Source organism: Leopardus geoffroyi, chromosome B4 (genome assembly GCF_018350155.1).
Source record: "Leopardus geoffroyi isolate Oge1 chromosome B4, O.geoffroyi_Oge1_pat1.0, whole genome shotgun sequence".
NCBI lineage: Eukaryota > Metazoa > Chordata > Mammalia > Carnivora > Felidae > Leopardus > Leopardus geoffroyi.
Genome location: NC_059341.1, coordinates 116305236 through 116330223, shown reverse-complemented (window position 1 = coordinate 116330223; position 24988 = coordinate 116305236). Strand labels below are relative to the sequence as shown.

At 36.9% G+C, this 24988-nt stretch overlaps 1 protein-coding gene across 7 annotated transcripts in view; it reads left to right on the top strand.

Annotated features, from left to right (window-relative positions):
- CEP83 (centrosomal protein 83) overlaps window positions 1–24988 on the top strand; it is a 122653-nt gene that overhangs the window by 92831 nt on the left and 4834 nt on the right. For all 7 annotated transcript variants that reach the window (XM_045467021.1, XM_045467022.1, XM_045467024.1 and 4 more), the window contains 3 exons: window positions 5767–5842; window positions 8632–8789; window positions 10903–11032. In XM_045467021.1, the coding sequence (XP_045322977.1) occupies window positions 5767–5842; window positions 8632–8789; window positions 10903–11032 (364 nt within the window). The remainder of the gene's footprint in view (window positions 1–5766; window positions 5843–8631; window positions 8790–10902; window positions 11033–24988) is intronic.

Here is a 24988-nt window from a genome sequence, read left to right as displayed (position 1 = left end):
AGATGCTTTAAGTTATTAATTACATACTAGTCTCTTATCCTATTTAAAGTGGTTTCTTCACTAACTAACAAAATTATTATTCTAATAGTATTCTATATTTCAGAAGGTTACCCCACCCCACAATGAGTTTGCAAAATTTGTAACGTTACCTGTAAATTAAAACATGTAAAAATTATTTAAAATTTTAAAATATTAAAAAAAATTTTTTTTTTCAACGTTTATTTATTTTTGGGACAGAGAGAGACAGAGCATGAACGGGGGAGGGGCAGAGAGAGAGGGAGACACAGAATCGGAAACAGGCTCCAGGCTCTGAGCCATCAGCCCAGAGCCTGACGCGGGGCTCGAACTCACGGACTGCGAGATCGTGACCTGGCTGAAGTCGGACGCTTAACCGACTGCGCCACCCAGGCGCCCCTAAAATATTTTTAAAAGGATTTTAAATAAGATAGTATCTAGTCAACTCTTAATTCTGAAGCATGCAACTCCAACTAACTCGGGTGAAGAAAGGGTCATTTTTAGTGGACATAAATTGTGGAAAGGACAGGGTTTGTACTAGCCTCATGAACACCTGGATCTAGAAACTTAAATGTGACCAGATGACTTCTTCCCTACTTTCATCTCCCTCCTCTTCTAACTCTTAAGTTTCTCTCTTAACTGCTGTCTGTGTGAGGTCAAGACTTTATTTTTGAGATCAAAGAAGATAGGGTTTTTACTTGATGATTTTAAGTTAGAAAAATCAAGAAGAGAGGTTGGGCCTGGTTCACTTACCTATCCCTGAGCCCATCACTGTGGCCAGGGGGATAAGGCACTCTGACTCAGCCCAAGTTTTATGCCTATTTCAGAGTGGTGGTTGTGGAAGGGTATGTGCAGTTTGTTATTACAAGTGAGGGGAGGTGTGTTGGGGAAATAGCAGCAATTACTAGCTCAACGAAAGGGAATTTGGTCATTTAGGATAATCCTGTAGTGAATCCCTTATCTTTTACATTGCTTAAAGCCAGAGCTCTATTTTACATTTCTGGCTTTCTAATTTTTTCAGAAATATTAAAGAAAAAAAAAAAGCTACCCGGTTACTTTATATACCTTCTTTCTATACATAGTCTATCTTTAGGTGAATTATCTGTTGTGTATCATCTTAGTGGAGAGCAGGGGACTTATACTTGGCCAGTTGAACAAGTTCTGTTCCAAGATATGAACTGCAAAGTAAGTGATAGAAGAATATGTGGCAACATTTGATGGGCCAGACAGTTTGTCCTTGCTGGTGATTCTCATCAATTATTTTAGCCTGGTTCTGGTTCTCTAGTTTCCTGTTGGTTCAGTGAGTTTCGTATCTTTCCAGGAAAGTCTCTTTTTGCTAATAATGGCCAGAGTCAGTTTCCAGTGCTCTCAAGCAATAACCTTGTTTTCATTGGGTTTACATAAGAACTGCTTTCCTCAGGAAACTTGTTCTGGAATCTTTGACAAATAGAGAAAGCACAAATACAACTTTTCTTGCTTGCCTGATCTATTGCTTTCCCTTGATAATAGAGGCTGACATCAAATGAAGCCTAGAAGTTAGACTAGACCTTTTGTGCCTAATATGATATTACTAGTCACATATAGCTATTTAAATCTAATTTTAAATTAGTTTAAATTATGGACATCTGGGTGGCTCAGTCGGTTTAGTGTCTGACTCTTGATTTTGACTTAGGTCATCATCTCATGGTTTGGGAGTTTAAGCTCCACATTGGGTTGCGCTGACAGTGTATTCTCTGTCTCTCTCTCTCCCCCTCTCTCCCTCTGCTCCTCTCCCACTCTCTCTCTTTCTCTAAAATAAATGAACATGTAAAAAATAAAAGTAAAAAAATTAATAATTTAGTTCTTCAGTTGTACTTTTTGAAATATGCAATAGCCACATGTAACTAGTGGCTATCATATTGGATGGTACAAATTATAGAACATTTCCATCATTAAAAAAATCAGATAGTGCCATTGGACTGTAAATTCCTTAAGGATAGGGATTCTGTCTTTGTTATTCTCTGGTGTATCTACAACACTTAGGACTAGGCTTAGCATTTGTAGGTACTCAGTAAATATTTGTTGAATGTTGAAAAGACACCCATGAGCTGCCTGCCACAGAAAACCTAGGCAATAATCATCATAATTAGCTACTTGTTCTTGGAAGAGAATTTGGAATGACTCCATCTCACTGTTATTCTTACTGTTTCTGTTTCAACTTTTCTACAGCTCCGTTCTCTGTTGTACTTTGGCCCTGTGGTCTGTCTACAATTTCTGCTTCCATTATTTCCATAATTACATTAAAAATATAAAGTACTTGATCTCATAGTTGCTCATTCAACAACGTATTCATCCTTCATTTTTTGATTTCTCCTCATGACCAATCCATTAAATCTCTCCTTTCAATAATTTTTGCTGTAGCCTCTGAAAAATATCCCATTACCTATATACATATATATGTGTATATCTATATGTATATATATTGCAGTCTCCTTATTTTATTTTATTTTAGTTTTTATTTATTTTTGAAGCAGAAAGAGAGCATGAGCAGAGGAAGAGCAGAGAGAGAGGTAGACAGAATCCAAAGCAGGCTCCAGGCTCTGAGCTGTCAGCAGGAGCCTGACACAGGGCTCGAGCTCACAAACTGTGAGATCATGACTTGAGCCAAAGTCGGACGCCCAACTGACTAAGCCACACAGGCGCCCCACAGTCTCCACATTTTAAAAAAATATGCCCTCACTGAAACCTGACCTGGTCCTGGCAACCCTTTTAAGTGGAATTACTCTTCCCTTCGTCTGTCCTGCAACTAGGGAACAAGAAGGAAAATCCATATTTGTGAACCCACTTTTGCTTCCAGACAGTTGTTTGACGAACTGAGTTAAAATGGTTTTGCTTTTGGTCTTCACTGCGTCCATCTTATCCCTATTTATTTCTCAGTGACCAACCTATAAGATGTTCCCCAACAGTCAATGAAGAGCTTGACTTCTGTCTAGCTCAATTTGTTACTATTTTCTATCCTTTGTCATTGTTCTTTGTGACGACACCATTCATATTGTTGATCCACCTTAGCCTTATAGTGTATCTTAACTCTTATATTCTTTATCTTTATTCAACTTTAGCAGCCCCTACACTTAGCCATTTCTTGGACCTTGTCATCCCTTTGAACTGATCATTTCAAATACCTATTTTTTTCCTCTTATCTACTTCAATCTTACTGAAGACATTAAAAATTTGATAGTCAAACTGATAGCAAAATTAGTTCTTATACTTTTTTTTTTTTTCTTCCACTCTGTTAACCTGGCTCCCTTGCCTCCCATTTAGCGTGAAATCTATTTGTCCACTGTTTACCTATGCTCTCACTTGTACCTGAGCAAAAGCTCCTAGATGTAAATTCTTTAAACTTCTCACTGTCTGAGAATTTCTATCCTCATCTATTCTCTCCTCCCTTTCTATTTTAATGAAGGTATCCCTTCTCCCTTTACGTCTCAAGTGTTCTGATTCCCATCTCCTTTGCTTCCTCTAGAGTCTTGCTTCACTGATTATCTTCTTCATCTATGTCTTTAATTTCTTTACCTCAGACTCTTATTTTGCCTTCAAGGTCCAGCTCAAATTGCATTTCTCTTATGTAGCCTTTACTAATACCCTGAAGGAAGTTAGTTAATTGCACTCTCTTCTGTATTTTTTAGTTCTACTTTAAGACTTGATTTCTTTTGATTTGTTGTGACCTACCTTAAATAGTCAACACTTTCTCATCAAAAGAGGTACTGTACTTTATTCCTAAATCTGCAGCATTGCATTTTGAAATAATTTGTACTGAACTCTTTTGTTACTGAGGTTAAGACCATTGAATTTATTTCTAAGCCCTAATCATCTCTATTAATTTTTATTTATGTTAAATTCCATAATCCCTTACAATCCTAATTGTAATGATCTTAAATTGTGGACTAATTTCCTTTAAGAAACTGCCATATGGGTTGTAGATTCTAACACTGCACAACTCTAGCGAAGTGAACTGAAGAAGACTTTGTCACCTCTTACAGTCTACCATAATGATGTTCTTACTTTTCATGTTTTCATGATAGTCTTTGGCTTCAATTTTTGTTTGTAGGGCATTGTTTCCTTTCATACCTACGTAACTTATTTAGAAAGCATTCAGACCACATTGCTTTCTTAACAGGATCTTGTTTCTTCCTGTTACCAGGTATATTCAAAATCTTGACCAGAGCTAAGATTTACTTGGGACCTAACTTTTTAACTCTGGACCTGAGCTAAGACCCACAGTATTTTCTCGTCTGTTTCTATCTTCATGATTTTTAGAAAGAAATCTTTATTGACTCTGTGACCTAGAAGCACCAAGTTAATGACATCCATAAACATTTAAGGGTGAGATGCAGAGAAAGTTTCGGAGAGTAAAAATGTAGCTGGAATTATGAAACAAGAGTATGACTGGTACTGTTAAAGGAGCAAAGTAAGAGCAAGACTCCCCTTTCCTTTAGATCCATTGTTTCTAGCATTTGTATGTAAATATCTTAGGAAGCATTGGGTCTTACAGTTTCTTCTGTGTCATATTGTCCAGTCACCTTACACATTTAAGTGTCTAACCCAGGATTTGGGTTGGTTCATTCATTCCATCAACAAATATTTATTGAATTCTTATTAACATTTCAAGCACAGCCTTAGGCTCTTGAGAATGTCGTCTTTCCAATAAGCAGTTTTACCTGGGTTGATAAGACATGCTAATAATGCCAAACTGTAAATAATAAATGCCAAATGAATTATATTTGAGGTAAATGTTTGAGGGATTTTAAAAAGGGAGCAGTTGAGGGCATATCCTATCACATATTGGCCTATCCTATTAGCATAAAGTCTTTCTTATGAGGTTAGTTATTTGGTTACCAGAGATGCTCTATGTTTTAAGGTTCTGGTTAAAAATGTATCATTCCTTTGAAAAGGACACACATTGTATAAGCATTCATCTCAGGGATGAAAACTCATAATATATTTTATAGAATACACTATGGTGTCCTGTACTAGATAGTTTTCTTTTAAATTTTCAACTTAAATCAGTAAAATTGCAGCATAATAAGTAGGAGAAGAACCCTTACTTGGGTTAGAAGACCTGGGTCCTGTCTTCATTTGGCTGCTTGGTAGCTATGTGATTTGGGCCTGAGCCTCAATCTCTTTATCTATAAAATTGAAATAATAAAGATGACTTTGCTTACTTTCATGGAGTTATTGTGAGAAATTACTGCAGTTAAAAACAGGGAGACTTAATAGGCATTAGAGATACATTTAGGAGCTCCAAGTCTGGTAAGTGAAAGTGAGGTAGCAGTGTGGGTGAAAGCATTGTGTAAGCTGTGTGATCACAGACATGGCTTTGCCCGCACTAGACCACTTTCTGATGCCTTAGTGACACGTTATGCACTCTTCCACCAAAGGCTGTTCAGGTTGTTCCCCGCGTTTATCAAAATCATACCCATCAAATTTATTTCTCCATGTATGTAGTCTCGTCTTCCTAGACCTACTTGATTTCTCATCTTCTCTATGCCAGAAGTTTGTAGATTTTTCCACAGTAAAAGTAGAAATTTGATACATCTTAGTTACATGTGAACACACCTTCCTGAAGTCAAAATCTTTATCAAACTTTTATCTGCCACTTAACAAGCACAACACCTGGTGTCAATACGGGTACTCTAAAATGATTATCTAATTCATTGAAATATAGGAACTATGGTTTCTTGATAAATGTTTTTGTTGGGTTGTCATTTTTAGGTTAAAACTTCAGCAACAAATTGTGAATATTGAAAATGCAGAGAAAGAAAAAAATGAAAATGCTGACCTGAAACAGGTAATGATTTTAGCAAACATTTTGCTTTTATTTTTTTATTTTTATTTTTAATGTTTTATTTATTTTTGAGACAGAGAGAGATAGAGTGTGAGCAGGGGAGGGGCAGAGAGAGAGCGAGGCACAGAATCCGAAGCGGGCTCCAGACTCTGAGCTGTGAGCACAGAGCCCGACGTGGGGCTCGAACTCCCAAACTGGGGGATCTCTGACCTGAGCCAAAGTCGGACGCTTAACTGAGCCACCCAGGCGCGCCTTGCTTTTATTTTTTTAAGTGCTTCTTTAAATCTGTATTTTGAATGTGTATGTGTGTAAGTTTTGTTTTTTTTTTTATTGAAGTATAATTAACCTACAGTGTTCAGTTAGTTTCAGGTGTACAGTATAATCATTCAACAATTCTGTACATTACTCATCACTATAAGTATACTCTTAATCCTCTTTATCTGTTTCACCCATCTCCCCTCTGGCAACTACCAATTTGTTCTCTGTATTTAAGCGTCTGGTTTTCTTTTTTTTTTTCTTTGTTTTGTTTCTCAAATTCCACATATGAGTGAAATTGTATGATATTTGTCTTTCTCTGACTTATTTCACTTAGCCTTATACCTTCTGGATTCATCCATGTTGTTGCAGATGGTTAAGATTTTGTTCAAAATATTTTATGGTTGAGTAATAGTCCGTCTTGTGTATATGCCACACCTTCTTTATCCATTCATCTGTGGATGGGTACTTGGGTTGCTTGTGTGTTGTTTTGAATCCTTTGGAATTTTCTATATCAGTATTCTGAAAATATAATCATTACATTGATTTGTGTTGGTGAGGTTGATAGATGAAGATAAAATTGTTTAAACCTCTTTAAGCTCTAGTTAGTAAACTGGTTTTGCTAACTGCTGTTTTTCTTGAGGTCTTTATATGCTGTCACCCATAATGAATTTTTTTAAATTATACTTTAAGGAACACTACTTTAATATTCTGAATTTAAAAATTGATTAGAAAGATCATCTAGATTTTAAATTCCTTGTGGGATTGACTTGTAACTTTATATTGCTTATTCTATGAACTATTTCTTATTATATCCCTGTGAAATGTGAAATCTAAGAGTTGTATTTATGGAAGGAAATTTATATTTTAATTGAAGTTATTTGGGTTTAAGAAAAACTTATATGGGCAAAACATGGAAGAGTGTTCTTTCCTGGATTCTATTTTCTTTTTTGTTTAAAGTTATGAAGTAAAGAGAATTCCATTTTTAGGATTTATCCTTGCAAGCTAGCTGGCATTACTTTGCATATGCAGTTGTGGTTTCTAAGTCTCAGCTAGGAGGACATAATGTTTGATACTCTGAGAGAAGTGATCTAGTATCATTGGCATTGGGCTGTCATTTGTTAGATGTGGAGAAGTATTAAGTTCTTTGAGGGTTATTTGTTCAATCAGTTGTATTACAGATTTAATTTTTATAACTCCAATTAAATAAAGACTGAGTAGCTCTTCCTGGAGAAATTTATTCTAAAGTAGAAATCTGAGACATATCATTTTACTTCATTTGGTCAGTTGTTCTTTGGTTGTATACAGTCCTGTCTTATTTGGCTTTGCTACCACCAGGAAGTGCTGGAATTATTTAATTTATTGCCTAAGGAATCTGGTTTCTTTTGACTCTTGAGTCTCTTGATTCTGTGCTTCCAGCTCCTCTGAGAGAATAGCTAAGAGGTAAGAAAAGGTGAAAGAAAATGAAGATTTGTTAATTTGCAAAATGGGGGTGCCTGAGTGGCTCAGTCAGTTAAGTGACCAACTCTTGATTTAGGCTCAGATCATGATCTCAGGGTCATGAGATTGAGCCTCACGTCAGGCTCTGCATTGAGCGTGGAGCCTGCTTGGGATATTCTCTCTCTCTCTCTCTCTCTCTCTCTTTCTCTCTGCCCCTCCCCACTTGTGTGTGCACTCTTGTTCTCCCCACCCCGCCCCCAAAAAAGAGTAAAATTGCTCGTGGAGGAAGTAGGTATAACTGTGTTCCAAATGAAGATTATTTGGATATAACTAAAAATCACTATTTATCTTCCTAGCCTGTTGATTTTTAACTAGATAATTAGTTACTTTTCATGAGAAAATGTACTCCCAGATAAAAGTACATTAGGATGGAGAAAAAGCATGAGTGACATTTCATGGTTTGATAAATGGCTCTAGAGGCCAAGGAAGCCTTGCCATTCATTAGGTTTCTTAGAATATCTCTCTTCCACCCAACACTGGGTATATGGAATGCTTAGAAACCAGTTAAAAACAATGTAAGAGTGATCCTTTCTGTATTAATGATTCCAAACTATTTAGAAAGCAGAACTCCTGGAAGAGTTGCTGATCATAGGGTACATGGGAATGGGAGAACAGATTCCCTTAGCAGCTTTCCCAGCTGATGAGCTTTTAAAACCTGTTCTTTCCTAGGAGGTAGAGGAAGTTGAGTGGAGACTTTTTAATGGTTGCATTCTCCTTTCTCACTTCCCTACTCTCCCCTTCTTACAATCCTTTTCCCTACTCCCAGTAGCTCATCTGGTCTGCTCATTTTGGGAGGAAGAGGAGAGGACTTAGTGGATTGAGGAACAGGGTTCTTGATAGACTCTGGTTATATTAGGCAATGATACTATGCTATTGGATCCTAATGCTGCTGCGGTTTATCATTTAATTTCCGGGTGTCCTTAGCACAAATCAGTTGGGTGGAGGATTTGTGAAGGAAGATGCTTACAATCCTGTGCCTCTCCCATACGTTTATTATTGCATACATGGCTGTATGTTTCTCTTTCTTCTCTTTTAAGCAAATCAGTAGTTTGCAGATCCAAGTGACCTCACTTGGACAGTCAGAGAATGAGTTGCTGAATTCAAACCAAATACTGAAGGAAATGGTAGAGAGGTTAAAACAGGAATGCCGAAATTTAAGAAGCCAAGCTGAGAAAGCACAACTGGAAGTTGAAAGGTAGAGTTTGCTCTTTTTTATGTACAAACTATTTCTTCTTTCCGCTATGTTAAATGTAGTTCTTTTAATGACGATTCCAATGTTGAATGTGTTTTGGGAGCTAGTTACAAATACCCTTTGACAGTATACAATGGTATTAGGTAATGTACTTTCTATTTCTAGAGAATGACCTTTATGGACTCTTGAATTGTTTAAAAAAGGGGGCATTTAGGGCAGAAGACTTTTTTTTTTTTTTTTTTTAACAAATTCTGCCTGTCCACCGTGTTCTTTTGAAAACCCTCAAAGAAACCCTTCTTTATTCATTGAGTAAACCAATACATTAATACATTTTTTACTCCAAATATCTAAATTATTCTTCTGAATGCCAGAGAACAGAAAGAAATTTTGTGATATGCAAAACTTACTTCCTGGAATTAGAACTATAATATCTTGGATTTTCCCTTTGAAAAGCTCATTTATTTGTTTATATTTTTTGGTCTTGAAATTTATTACTAGTAGACAGTGTATATAGTAAACTGGCAAGGAGATGATTTTTGTGATGTTCAAGATCTTACATTCTCTGGAAAATTTTGTTTAAATATGATAGAAAACTGCTATTTTGTATTTGCTTTGTCTTCATGTTAGTATTATATTTTTGTTTGAATCTACAAAACATAATTCTTTTCAGATTTTCTCTTCTGAAGGCTACTTTGCCAAATAAAATTTTCTCCCTTCAGTGTCTCATTATTTCATATTTTAAGACTGTCTGTGGTTTCACACATGCAGTTGAATTTCAAGAAAAGAAAGTAAGCAAGTTATTTGTCCATAATGTGTTGTGACATTCCATAGGGTCCAAATTATTTTGCAAAAAATGGAAATTTATATCTTGGAACCTGAAGTGTTTGATTAAAATGCACTTAAAATTCTAAGACAAAAAGCATTCTAATGACAACTTAGCTAGCAAATTTAAGTAATTGATCATTGGTTTCTGAATGTTATTCATAAGATTACATGGCAGAAAATAGCTGGATGACGTGTCAGTTGAACATGATTTTGGTCCCAGCTGAAACACTTAAAGTCCATATGACCTTAGGCACATAATCTGATGTCTCAGGATTTATAAATCTCATTTGTACTGCCTATATATAGTAATGATACTAAAAATTATGCAAAGTGTGCAGAAGAGCTTTAAAGATATAAGGTTGTTTTGGTTCCTTAAAATATCATTATATGAATTTTAGTTTAGTCTGAAAACATCCTGCATTAAGACTTGATACCTAGGTTGATTTTTAACCAGCTTTATTAGACCCAGTTTTTTTTTTAATTTTTTTTTTTTAACATTTATTTATTTTTGGGACAGAGAGAGACAGAGCATGAACGGGGGAGGGGCAGAGAGAGAGGGAGACACAGAATCGGAAACAGGCTCCAGGCTCTGAGCCGTCAGCCCAGAGCCTGACGCGGGGCTCGAACTCACGGACCGCGAGATCGTGACCTGGCTGAAGTCGGACGCTTAACCGACTGCGCCACCCAGGCGCCCCAACCCAGTTTTTTTTTTTAATGTTACACTTTTTATTTGAATTCTAGTTAGTTAACATATAGTGTAATATTAGTTTCAGGTGTAGAATTTAGTGACTTATCACTTACATATGCCCAGTGCTTATCACAACAAGTGTCCTCTTTAGTACCCATCACCCATGCTAGACCTAGTTTTTATAGCATGGTGGTTATCATGATTCGAAGCTGGTTATCAAGTGTTGGTCTTGCTGTTAACTAGGTGTAAGTCTTTAAGCAAATTCATTAACTGCTCTCTAGACTTTAGTTTTCTCATCTGTAAAATGGAGATGATAGTAGTCCCTAACTCAAGGGGTTATTGTGAAGAATAGATGACATAGTACACACACTGTTCTAAGCACAGCATCTGGCTCAGAAGAAGTACTCAGTAATGGTACTGAGTACCATTTACTCAGTACTCAGAGAAGTACTCAGTATAAGCAAATACATGACCATGCAAGAGTGCCTATAGTTGGATAATTAAGGATGTGGTGAAGCAGGTACAGCGTTTGATTCTACTTGGGATAATGTCTATTTAATCTTAAGAGTTACTGTCTGTGTTTTGCATACATTCTTTTGACAGGACTTTGGAAGAGAAACAGATACAGTGGTTGGAAGAAAAGCATAAATTTCAGGAACGTCTCACTGACAGAGAAGAAAAGTATAATCAAGCTAAAGAAAAACTGCAGCGAGCTGCAATTGCCCAGAAAAAGGCAAGTGGTTCTTATTAAAGTGATTTCTATAGAGTAAAACATAATTAACTATTCTGGGAGAATAAAATGTAATTAAAACTGAGATTTTAGTGTATGTTTAATTTGATATTTAAACATGACATTTTGCTGTCAACCTTGCAGGGATAAATTGGGAAAATGCAAACTGCTCAACAGGTTTATTTCTAAATTTTGTGTTCAAGTCGGTTTTTCAGAGCTGTCATGCATTTTCCCACAGTGTTTTTTCATTGATAAAGTTTCTAGACCAGCACTTATAAGTCTTAGTTATTAACTCATTCTGTACTTAAATTTACAGGATAATTAGGTTTGTTTCAACTGTGCTTAACTAATACTTGTAACATTTTTTTTTGGCTAAAATGATTTTTTATTTCCAACTCAAGAATATAGGAGTGAGTATCTCCTTGCCCTAGCAGGAGAAACTAGGCTTTCCCCTGACTTCTGTAGTAGCCATGATAGTTACCACAGCTGTGATCTTATTTTTTTGAAATGTTTATTTGTTTATTTTGAGAAAGAGAGAGAAATCACGGGGCAGGAGAAAGAGAGGGAGAGAGAGTATCCCAGGATCTCACAAACTATGGGATCATGACCTGAGCTGAAATCAAGAGTCAGATGCCTAACCCTCTGAGCCACCCAGATGCCCCAGCTGTGGTCTTTTTTAAGTTTCACCTTTGTAGGCATATTTTCTCCATGTGTTTTCTTGGAAATAGTTCAGAGCGTCATGAATATAATGTAATCAGATGATTCATCTAAGTCATCTAAGTGGTTTACAACTTCTTTCCTACTTCAGCAAACCCAAGGAATGTAGCATGGCCCCATCAGTAACCATGACTCATGGTGGCAGTGATTCAGTACTTATTTTCAACAAGATTTGGTGTGTGCATGGAGCTGGGGGTGAGGAGTAGCATAAAAATACCATAAATGATTTACTATGTCCCCATTTGATAAGTTCATTTAGCAATGGCATTTGTTTTGGGAAGATGAGAACATCTGAGATGAGAGCAGGGCACTTCTCATAGGCACACTAGTATCTTAATGTCTGTGGGTTTATTGGAAAGGTTAGCTTTTCATATTTGCATAAGAGAAGAGAACTGTATATCATTTACATCTTCTGAATTTGGAAACCAAAGACACAGTTCCTAGACACCTATTTATGGTTATTGGATATAACTGCCAAATGCATCCTGATAGTTGGAGTGACAGTATGAGAAGTCTCCAAGTCATTGCTTTCCCACTTTCTTGATTTCTGAATATTGCTTTTCTCTTCTCATAATGCTGGAAGTAGTGTAACATTGAGATTAGAAAAGGGAATCTCAGTGTTTTATACTTGAATATAAACACTGTCTTTGTATTTCCTCCCGTGTGTGCCGCTTCTCTTTCTTTCTGGCCATACAAGTACTGAGCGGTGCATGGGTATTGGTGGAATTTCAGTGAAGTGTTTTATGGCTTGGGATGATCTTAGAAATTTCACTTGTGGTTCCTAGTACTGTTTGAAGCCTAGAAGCATCTGAAGCCAGATTTTAGCCAAAAATCAGTAGAAATTATAAGAACTGATTTTATCTTTCACAGAGAAATGTTTATGTTAAGGTTTTAGAGTTATGCATCATAGAAACCAGATTCTAATTACTATTGAGGTTAGTTTGGGTTGACTTCTGTTGGAGCAAAAGTGACATCCAGTGGTGAGAGAGATTACCAGCTAATCATAGATACTAGTAAGAAGGGAAGAGGTGATAATTTAAGAAATCTGCAAAACAGCTTTTCATCAGTATTGTGACCTGGGGTGAATTTTTTCCTATTGAAATACCTGCCAAATGATGGGTGTGGAACATCGGGAATATCCATATCACTTTTGAAAATGTGACCTGTGGGTTATGATTTAAAGTCATAGGAAGTTGTTAAGCTCAATTCAGTGAGTAGTTATGACCCAGAGCTGTCTTACCGCGTGGGACACTTCCCTAGAGGCTTACAACTTTACATCAATTAAAGTAGAAAAATAGACAATATATGTGGCATAGAAATACTATAAAAAATCTGTGAGTACATATAATTTTAGGGCTCAGGAATTTTAGCATTCAGATAGTTTTTACAGATTAGGAAACTGAAGCGGTAGGTAGCCAAGATTACTTGACTAGTAAGATTCAGTGCCATGACTAAAATTTACATCTTTCTGTTCTTAATCCTTTGTTCTCTCTGCGCTGTTACTCTTTTAATTTCCCAATTCCCCGAATATTTGACTGCTTTTCTCTTCATTGTACCCATATGAGTCTTACTTCTCGTGGCAGAATAATCGCTATGAAGTGAATTTCTTTAAGTCAGACTCTTTCCATTCTAGTTAAAGATAATGCTTCTATATGAAAAATTTGGCTCTAAGATTATATAAATATAATTCATAGGAGTGCAATAGACTTGTTAGGTTCTTTAAGTGACAAAAATCATAACTTTCTTATGTTGTAAGACTTAAAGCAAGTCACAAAATATTAACTCTAGAGCAGAAATCATAATCCTTTAGAGTTGCTTTCCTGTGAGTGGTTCTTATAACTGGAGAGTGGCAGCTTTATTTTTTTCCCCAGGCTAGAAAAGATGCCTCATTGCCGTCTGAGTGTGTTTCTTTACAGCTCCAACCTCCTATGCACAAAGCTTATGTCATTTCTGTTAAGTCTTTTTAGATAGAATCTTTGTGTAGTGATATTTTACTTTGTTGATTTGTTTGGAAGAACTTGACCAGGTGTCTTGAGTTAGGATGCCCTTCTCTGATTGTTGGCTTCTGTGTATATTTTTCTCTACACATTGTTGAAGTGTGAGTAAGAAGAGAGATCTCTTGGTTTGAGCACAGTGAGTTGTCCTTTTCCTTTTAAGGCACTTGAGATGACAACTTGTTATTTTTATTCTAAGGTACATCTCTCTGAAATTATTCTTGGTTAAATTATGGTTATGAATGTTTTTTGGAAAAGACATGAACCGTAGTCTTAAACTTCTAAAGTGTCTATTGAATATGTTGGGTGGCCTAGCATTCTATTATACACTTAGAGGAAAATAGAAGCCATGATTAATTCCTGCCTTTGATTACCATATAATCTAGTTGGAGAAGATAACATGCAATACCTAAACAATACTAATAGTCACTCCCAGGTGATCTGTATAGACCCTAAAGTTTGAGAAGAGCGTCAGAGCGAAGGAAGCCTGAAGACAGGGAGGCCAGTTAGGAAGCTCTTGTGATAAAATGAGGTAAGAAGTGTGGAATTTCGGCTTGTGATAGAGGAATGAAGATGAAAGGTGACTCTTTAGAATTATTCTGAAGGAGAAGATTTACAGGATATGGTGCTAAAGAAGAAGGGGAAAATATGACATGTTTTAGCTGTGAGAGTATATAAATGGAGTTGTCGTAATGGAGTGAAGAACACGTGTTGAGTAGAAAGAGAAGGTATATTCTACTAAACACGTGTCAGATCTGAAGTATGACAGTGCATCCCTGGACTCATGTCCTAGACTCTTAGGTGAAGGTGCTGTGTAAATAACTAGAAATAATGGGATGTACACCATGGGGAGCAGTAATTCAGATTAGAGATAAAGAATTAGACACTTGAGATTTTGAAGATGATTGAGGAATAAAAGGACTAAGAATCGAATTGACTTAGAAAGAAGAACTGGATTTAGTAGAGGAATGGTCATAGAGGTGGAAGCTACAGTGTGGTGTTGTAGAAGCCACTGGAAAAGAAAGGTATCCAAGGTAAATGGTTGGTTAGTATGATTACTGAAGAGTTCGTTGAATTTGGCTAGAAGGTGGTGAAAGGGGAATCCCAGGTTGGGTTCTTGTATTAGTGTTCTTTTGATTTTTCTATTGCTCCTTTGTGTTGGAATATTTTTAACACCAAGGCATCCACTTCGCAATCCTGTGATGGCATTGGACTGCTAAAGTCAAAATTGAAATCATTCCTTACAGCCAGTGTCCCCTCTGAACTCTTCATCTCTTTCAGTAGCATGTCATTCTTCCTATCACTTAGGCTTCAAACCTCTGATGGACCCCGAGGGCTCCCTTCCCTCAGATGTAGGCAATCACTCTATTGGTTTCTGAGGGCTGCTGTAACAAATTACTGCAAATTATGTGGCTTAAAACATCAGAGAGGTATTATCTCATAATCCTAGAGGTCAGAAGTCTAAAATCAAGATGCCCCTAGGACCATGCTCCTTCCAAAGGCTGGATCTGTTCCACACTTCTCTCCTAGCTGCTGGTGGATGCTAGCAATCCCTGGTGTTCTTTGGGTTGTAGGCATATCACTTCATTCTGTGCCTGTCTTCTTCTGGTGTTCTCCCTGTGTGTCTTGTCTCTGAGTCCACATTTCCCTCTTTTCATAAGGATACCAGTCATATTGGATTTAGGGGCTACTTAATCCAGTATAACCTCATCTTAACTTGATTATATCTGTAAAGACCCTTTTTCTAGGTAAGGTCACTCTGGAGTGTTTTACCAACAGCCAATTTTCTAATTCTCTGGACACCAGCTAGGTGGGTGTCCAGCGGTGCAGTTTAATTTTGACACTACATCAGATTCCACAAGTTAAAGGGTTCGGTCTCACAAGACTGCCCCGACGTTGGATGCCAGGTCCCAGGCCACTTGTACTTCTGACCAACTGGCTATCAATTGGGGGTTCCCATGACCCCCTCCTCAGGTTTGATGATTTTCTAGAATAGCTCACTGAACCCAGGAAAACATTGTACTTACATTTACTAGTTTATTATAAAGGATACAACTCAAGAACAGCCAAATGGAAGAGGTGCATAGGGCAAGGTATGGAAGGGGAAGCACGGGAACTCCATGCCCTCTGAATGCACCATCCTCCTAGCTAATCAATGTGTTCACTAATCTGGGTACTTCTGGGTCTTGTTGAAAAGTTTTTATAGAGATCCATCTCCAGTCCCCCTTTCCTCTGAGAAGTGGAGAATGGGGAGTAGTCAGGGGGATGCGGCTGAAAGTTCCCACTCTTTTATCACTTGGTCTTTCGCATGACAACCCCATTTTGAGTTTTTTAGGGGCCCCGACCAGAAGTTACCTCATTAGCATAAATGCAGGTATGATTGAAAACGCTGGTTATGAATAACAAAAGACATGCCTGTCACTCAGGAAATTCCAAGGATTTTAGGAGGTCTGTGCTAGAAACCCAGGACAAAGACCATATAAATTTTTTTTTTGATTTTTAATGTTCATTTACTTATGAGAGAGAGAGACAGAGAGAGACAGAGTGTGAGGAGGGGAGGGGCAGAGAGAGAGGGAGACATAGAATCTGAAGCAGGCTCCAGGCTTTGAGCCATCAGCACAGAGCTGGACATGGGGCTCAAACCCGCAAACCGTGAGATCATGACCTGAGCTGAAGTCGGATGCTTAACCGACTGAGTAACCCAGGAGCCCCCAAATAAATTTCTTTTTATATCATAGTCACATTCTGAGGTTCTCCAGGGACATGAATATTTGGGAGACACTCTTCAACCCAGTACAGTCATGAGGGCCTGTGAATTCTTTCTTTACAATGTGTCTTGCATTTTTTCCCTCACCTCATTTCTTTTTATTCCTGTTGCTAACGACCTAGCTGAGGCTGTATCTTCTGCAAGGTTTCACTGTATTCATTTAGCCATATTCAACAAATTCATTGAGTGTCTACTATGTACCAGGTAGTTTTGTTCACTGGAATACAGAAATAGAGACTGTGCTGAGGAGCTTACATTGTAGTGGGTGGGTGACAGAGTAAAGAAACTAGTATTTGTCAGGTGGAGATGTGTGCTAAGGAGAAAACTAAAGAGAATGCCTTTTAAATAGGTAATCAGGGAAGGCTTCTCTGATTAAGGTAACATTGAGCAGAGACCTGAAGAAAAGGAAGGGGAATGCCATGTTTTATATATGGGGGGATAATGTTCCAGACAGAATAGCAAGTGAGAGAGAGAGGCAGAAGTCTGCTTGGTATGTTGAAGGAATACAAGGAGAGAGAACTAGGTAGCTGGAATGGAGAGAAGTAGTGAGGCCAGATGATGTTTTTATTCTTTGGTTTTTATTCTGAATGTGATGGGAACACACTGGAGAGTTCTAAATTGAAAAATAATATAATCTGCATTATATTTTAGAAGACCCTCTGGCTGTTGTGTAGAGAGACAAAGAGGACTCGGGAAGACCACTTTTTAGTAGTCCAGGGTGAAAGATGATGGTGACTTGGAATAGAGAACTTGTTGTGGAATGGTGGTCAGATTCTGTATATATTTTTAAAGTAGAGTTTACAATAGTTGTCGGGCAGGAAAAATACAAATCAAAGATGATTAAGATGTTGAGTATGAGAGCTTAGTTAAAATAGAGTGGGAAAAACTTTAGAAGGAACAGGTTTGGCAGTAAAATAAAGATGCTTTTGTTGGACATGTTAACTCTTTGAGATACCCAATTAGACTTCCACAGGAAATGTTCAGTAGTCTGGTGGATACATGAATCAGGAGTTCAGGGAGGAAGACTGGACTAGAAATAAAGACTTGGGAGCCATCATCACATAAGTGGTATTGAAAGCAAAGGGATTAAATGAGGTCACCTAGAAAGTAAAGGAAGAGTGAGGATTGAACTTTGAGGAATTTTGAAGTTGAGAAGAAAAGGAGGAAACTGAGAAGGACTGGCCAGGATGGTAGGAGAACCAAGAAGGTACTGGATGCCAAGTGAAGAAAAGTGCTTCAAGAAAGATCAACTGTATCGAATGACATTGAGAATAAGATGATAAAATAGCAATATGAAGACTAGGAATTCATTTGGCTTTTTAGTGATTCTTGGTGACTTGTCAAGAGTTGTTTGTGTGGAATAGAAGGAATACAAGCCAGATTGAAGTGGAAGATAGAGTTTGTCTAAGGGATTTCGTTGTAAAGAACAGGGAACCGGGGTGATTGCTAGGGAGGGTTGTGAGATCAAAGAGTTCTTTTAAGGGTGGGGTGAATTATAGAATGATTCAGTAGCAAGGGGAAAATTGATGATGCAGAAGAAAGGGGGGCACTTGCAGGGATAATATTCTTTAGCAGCAATTCAGAGGTGGAAGGCATAAGAACACAGTGTATCTATTATACCTGGAAAAAAGGCAAAATATATGCTTATAATTTCTGATAAATCGATAGATGTGTGGAAATTTTCTCCTGATGCTACAGTTTTCTCAGTGCAAAAAGGAATCTGGGTCTTTGGCTCAGATTGTGAAGAGTGCAGGTGTCAGAGATCTGAGGAGACATAGTAAGTTGTGAAGGAATGTAAGAGTTTGGGAGAGTGATTGGATGGGGAAATTAGAAGGACTGTCAGGTAACACAATGCACAGTTGTGTGTGTGTTTGCCGACTTCATTTAGTTGCATAGGTCCAGGCATGCAGTCTAGTTGTATTTAATAAGGGTCTGAGTTTTTCCAGGTGAGTTTGAAGAAGAGGGAGACTTGGGTCAAGGTAATGAGAATGTATGCAAAGAAATGATTATAGAGATGGAGGCCAAGGCATTCATTGGGTGTTTTAGTCAACTAACCAGCCAGTGTTTTTACTGCATTCTAGCTATTTCCTGGCAACTGAAAGTGCTCAGTACATGGTTGGTTGTTTTACAGAGATGAGGATGAGGACAGCATTGTCCTGAACCCTGTCTTCAAGCTTATCTCCAGATGTGCCTTGTAAGAGGCAAACTTTGGAGTCTGTCACATACACTGATGCCGTATCAGACTTCTCAAAACGATGTCTTTTACTTATCAGTCCCTTGCTGGAGAACCTTCAGGCAAATCCACATCCCTGTAGTAGTACACATTTTCCCTATTTCATTTCTTATCCATTCTACAAAGCCCTTTCTCATGATTTGGTATTTATTGACTGGAATTCCCTTCAGAAGTCCCTATATTTTGAGTTACCTATAGTTAATATAGGGCCCACTTAAATGTGCACTCTGTGTGTGTATATATGTATGTGTGTGTATATACTTGATTAAGATTTGATGATGAAATAAAAAATTTTGTATTACAGTTTAAATGAACAATAAAAATGGAGAAAAATAACCAGATTTTAAGATTGCAAGTTTATACAATCATACAGTAACGAGATATTAAGCATTTCCATCTGTAAAATGTCTACTGGGGTGCCTGGGTGGCTCAGTCAGTTAAGCATCTGACTCTTGATTTTGGCTCAGGTCATCATCTCACAGTTCTTGAGTTCAAGCTCCGTGTTCACACTGTCAGTGTGGAACCTGCTTGGGATTCTCTCTCTCTCCCCATCCCTCCCCCACTTTTACTCTCTCTCTCTCTCTCTCAAAATAAACTTAAAAAAAAAATGCTACTAATTGGACTAAAATACCTAAAAGGAGCATATGCTTTTGATAATGACAAACTAGGAAATATGTGGGTCAACTCTCCATATGAAAACTAGAAGAATCAGACAAAGTATTTAAAAAAAAAATATCTCCATGGAAGGCAGTGAAGAATTAGGAGGCCAAGCTCCTGGAGAGGTGAGAAATTGAGAGAGGTGAGCATGGCATGTGGGGTTGCTTTTCCCTTAGAGGAAACTGCTGATTCTAGAAGAGGGAGTTGAGAGGCCGAGAAGTAAAGCAAAGCTTTTGACAACTTCACAGAGCTCGGGGAACAAAAATTGGGAGTTCAGAATCTCAGAATATACTGAGAGAGGATCTCAGGTCCAAGTATACTAGTACTTTGGGTTGGGACACTGAAGGGGAGGGATTTATGTTTAGACTAAGAATGAAAAAATAGCCTGGCCCTTGCAAGTATCGAAGCGTAGCTTTAGATAATGTCAGTCCTTATAATCAGATTAAATTTACCCAAATTGTTAGTGTTTGTAGCTGCCTGCAAGAAACAAATGTAAATCTACTTTAAGGGAAAACAACATTATAGACTTTATTTCCACAGTTTTTAAACATATAGCAAAAAATTAAAAATAGGCATAAATAAAATATAATAAATAATAAAAATATCACTACATACCTAGTAGAATGGCTAAAATCTGAAACACTGACTGTACCAAATCCTGCAAAGATATGGAACAAATAGGAGCCCTCCTTCATTGTGTGGAATTGGAACATGGTACAGCCATTTTGGAATACACTTTGCTAGTTTCTTACAAAGGTAGACATAGTCAAACCATACCATCCGGTAATCATGCTTCTGGATATTTATTCAAATGAGTCAAAAACTTATGTTCACACACACACAAAAACACAGAAACTTGGAAGTAAGCAAGATGTTCTTCAGTAGATGAATGGATTAAAAAAAAAGACTGTGCTACATCTATACAATGGATATTTTTATTTAGTGATAAAAAGAAACGAGCTGTCAAGCCATGCAAAGACATGGCAGAATCTTAAGCACATATTGCTAAATGAAGGAAACCAGTCTGAAAAGACTATATACTGTATAATTTCTATATACTATATGACATTCTGGAAAAGGCAAAACTATGGAGACAGAAAAAAATGCCAGTGGTTGCCAGGGGTTGTGGGAGTAGGGTTGAATAGGTAGAGAACAGGAAGTTTTGTAGGGCTGTGAAACTATTCAGTATAATATCATAATAGTGGATACATGACATCATGCATTTGGAAAAAAAACCTGTAGAACTGTACAACACAAAGAGTGAAACTTAATGTCAACTGTGGACTTTAGTTCGTAATAATGTTTCAAAATTGGCTCATTAATTTTAATAAATGTACCACACCCATGTAAGATGTTAATAGTAGAGGAAACTGAAAGGGGGAATATGTGGGAACTCTATACTTCCTGTTAAATTTTTCTGTAAACCTAAAGCTGCTCCAACTATTTATAAATCATCATCATACTGGCTACATGAGGAAATAAGATAACATTGAAAATCAAGAGAAATAATAACCAATATAAACAGACTCCCCATAGGGAATCTGGGAAATGGAATTATCAGATACAGACTTTAAAATTACCTTGTTGTTATATGCTTAGAAAACAACAGAAAAAGCTTGACAATTCCTCCAGAAAACAAAACTGTTAAATAAATGGCAGGTTTACAACTCATACACAATAATTGAATTATGAACTTAGTGGATAGATTTAACTGCGAACATCATCATCATCATCATCTTCAAGGTATTACCAGAAATCAGTGAAACAAAATATATAATAGAGAAAATTAAAAATGCCAAGAGCTGATTTAAAAAAAAAAGATTGGTAAAATTGATAGAGCTTTAGATTCATTTTTTCCTAACTGCTCACAAAATAGGTAGGTATGCAGGTAAACACAGATGCACAATACAATGAATGGAGAAGGGGTATCACTATATTTCTTTTTCTTTTTTTTTTTTAAGATTTTATTTTTAAGTAATCCGTACACTCAACGATGTGGGGCTTAAATTTACAACCCTGAGATCAAGAATTGCATGCTCTACTGACTAAGCCAGGCAGGGCAGCCCCTCTTATAGATAGTAAAACAACAAGAATATTTTAAAAATAACTTGTGCAGTTTAGATGAAGTGAACAAATTCTTTGAAGAACATCTTAACAAAACCAACATAGGAAGAATTAGGTAATCTGAATAGTCCAGTATCTGTTAAGAAAATGGAATCCTTGGGGCGCTTGGGTGGCTCAGTTGGTTAAGCGTCCAACTTTGGCTCAGGTCATGATCTCACTGCTCATGAGTTCAAGTCCTGCATCGGCCTCTGTGCTGACGGCTCAGAGCCTGGAGCCTGCTTCAGATTCTGTGTCTCCCTCTCTATGCCCCTCCCCTGCTCATGTTCTCTCTCTCTCTCTCTCTCTCTCTCTGTCTGTCTCTCAAATATAAAATAAAACATAAAAGAAAGAAAGAAAGAAAGAAAGAAAGAAAGAAAGAAAGAAAGAAAGAAAGAAAGAAAGAAAGAAAGAAAATGGAATCCTTAATTTAAAACCTCTGCAGGGAAAATGCCTGGCTCATTTGGCTTCACTGATAAATTCTTCCACATACTAAAGGAAGAAATATTACCATTCTTAACACAAACTTTCCCAGAAAATAGAAAAGAAAAGAAAACATCCCCACTTGTTTTATAAGGTTAGAGCCCAACACAGCCATTATAAAAAAAGAGATACCATAAACAAATATACAAATCTTAAATATTAGCAAACTGAATCCCATGATGTATAAAAATTGTAATATATCATGAAATGTAAGGTTTATTCTAGGAATGTAAGGTAGCTTAATATTCAAAATTGATTAGTATAACTCAACACTGTAACGGAACAAAAAAAAACTATTGTGATCTTCTTAACAGACACATAAAAATAATTTGACAAAATTTAACACCCTTTCGTGATAAACTCATTAAAATAGGAATAGAAGGGATTTTTGTACCTATAAAAGTCCTACATCTAACATCATACTTATTGATTAAATATTTAATGCTTCCCTCCACCCATCCAAGTTCAGGAACAAAGCAAGTGTGTTCATTATCACCATTTTTTTTTTTAACGTTTTATTGGAGGTGCTGGCTAGTATAATAAGACAAGGAAAAGAAATAAAAGATTTATAAAGATTGGAAAGGAGGAAGTAAAATTGTCATTCACATATGACATGATTTTGTATGAATAAAAATATAAATCTATCAAACTGTTAATATGTACAATTTAAAAATTGCTGGAAAAAAGGTCAAGTAACAGTTTTTTTTTTTTTTTTGGTTATCCTATTATTTCTAGCAATTCTATGAATAATAACTAAATTTACTCATGTGAATCATTTTGCTATGCTTGCCTTCTTAGGCTATTACAACGTTTAACAACCTTTTTTTTGAAGTATAATTGACATATACATGTCAATTTCAGCTGGACAACATGATTTGATGTTTTTATCTATTGTGGAATGATCACAATAAATGAGTCTGGTTAATATCCATCACCATACATGTTAAAAAAAAAAAAAACCTTTTTTTCTCTCATGATGAGATCTTTTAAGATTTACTCTTTTAGCAACTTCCAAATACACAACACAGTATAGTTACCATGCTGTACATTACATCCCTGGAACTTTATAACTAAAGGTTTGTATCTCCTGACTTCCTTCACCCATTTTGTCCACCCCTTGTGTCCTGCCTTTGGCAACCACCAATTTTTTTTTCTTTTTTCTTTTTTTATTTGTTTTAACTTTTATTTATTTTTGAGAGACAGAGTGAGACAGAGCACGAGTGGGGGAAGGGCAGAGAGAGAGGGGGTTACACAGAATCCAAAGCAGGTTCCAGGCTCTGAGCTGTCAGCACAGAGCCTGACGCGGGGCTTGAACTCATGGACCGCGAGATCATGACCTGAGCTGAAGTTGGCTGCTCAACTGACTGAGCCACACAGGTGCCCCTCAAGTTCTTCTTTATGTCTTTGAGCTTGTTCATTTGCTTGTGTGTTTGTTTAGATTCTCCAGATAAGTGAGGTTATACAGCATTTTTTCTTTCTCTGCTTGCCATTATGCCCTTAAGGTCCATCCATACTGTCACAGATAACAAGATTTCTTTCTTTTTTATGACTGAATCATATTCCATTGTGTATAAGTTGCTAGGTCCTATGGTAGTTCTATTTTTAATTTTTTGAGGAATCACCCTACTATTTTCCATAGTGGCTGTATCATATATTGCTGGTGGGCATGTAATTAATAGAACCACTTTAGAAAACTGGCAGTATTGGGGTACCTGGGTGGCTCAGTCAGTTAAGTGTCTGACTTCAGCTCAGGTCATGATCTCACGGTCCGTGAGTTCGAGCTCTGCGATGGGCTCTGTGCTGACAGCTTGGAGCCTGGAGCCTGCTTTGGATTCTGTGTCTCCCTCTCTCTCTCAGACCCTCCCCTGCTCATGCTCTGTCTCTCTCTGTCTCAAAAATAAATAAACATTAAAAAAATTAAAAAACAACAACAACAACGAGCAGTATTTACTAAAGCTGTGACTCACTCCTGAGTATATACTCAAGAGAAATGAGTACATATATCCACCAAAAACATGTTTAGGAATGTTCATAGAAACTTTATTCAGATTAAATTAAAACAACTCTAATTTTCATCAAAAGAGAATGGATAAGTTGTATATTTATAATATGGATGACAACATAACAATGGAAAATAACTGTGCCATACAATAAAATGGCTTAGTCAATTAGACAACATATTGAACAAACAAACCCATATACAGAAGAGTATATAGTATGATTGCTTCTTTTTTTTTTTTTTAATGGGTAGATTGGTGGATAGACAGAGTCCTAAACTACCTGTAAACATATAAGTATATACTTATGTTAAGGACGGAAGAGTAGTTCCTTTGCCAGGGTAGAAAGTGGGAGGCAGGAGGCAACCTTTTAGGGTGCTGGAGGATGGCAAGCAATGGGAAGCATGAGAAAGAATGCCCAGTGCAGTATTATTTCTCAACTGGAAATAACTCAGATGGCCCTCAGTGGTAGACTGGGTAGATATATTAAACTATGTGATATTCGTAAGTACAATACAACATGTGGCAATGAACTATTCCTGTAAGCAATAACATGAGTAAATCTCACAATCTGAGTGAAAGAAAAGCCATTGTAAAACAGTTGAAAAAGACTATGATTCTGTTCAGATGAAGTTCAAAAATAGGCAAAATTAGCTTTAGAAGTAAATTGGTTACCTTTTCAGAGGACAGAAGGGAATAGAGATTGAAAGGAGGAAGGGTAGGGGCCCTTGTGGTATGGCCATGCTCTTGACCTATGAGGTAACAGTATCAGCATTTGCTTTGTGGTTTCACATTTTGCTCTATATTTACATTCTGTGCATACCTGAAAGGTCTGTAGCTACTAAGTGAGTTGCAACATTTATATGTATTTTTCTGTAAAAAAAAATAGCCTCTTGACAAAAATGAAAAAATAATTTTTTAATGTACTACTTTTGCATTATACACTGATTTTTCCATATTAGAAAATTTTCCCTATGTAAAGTTTGTTTTTTTTCTTTTCAATATTTAAAA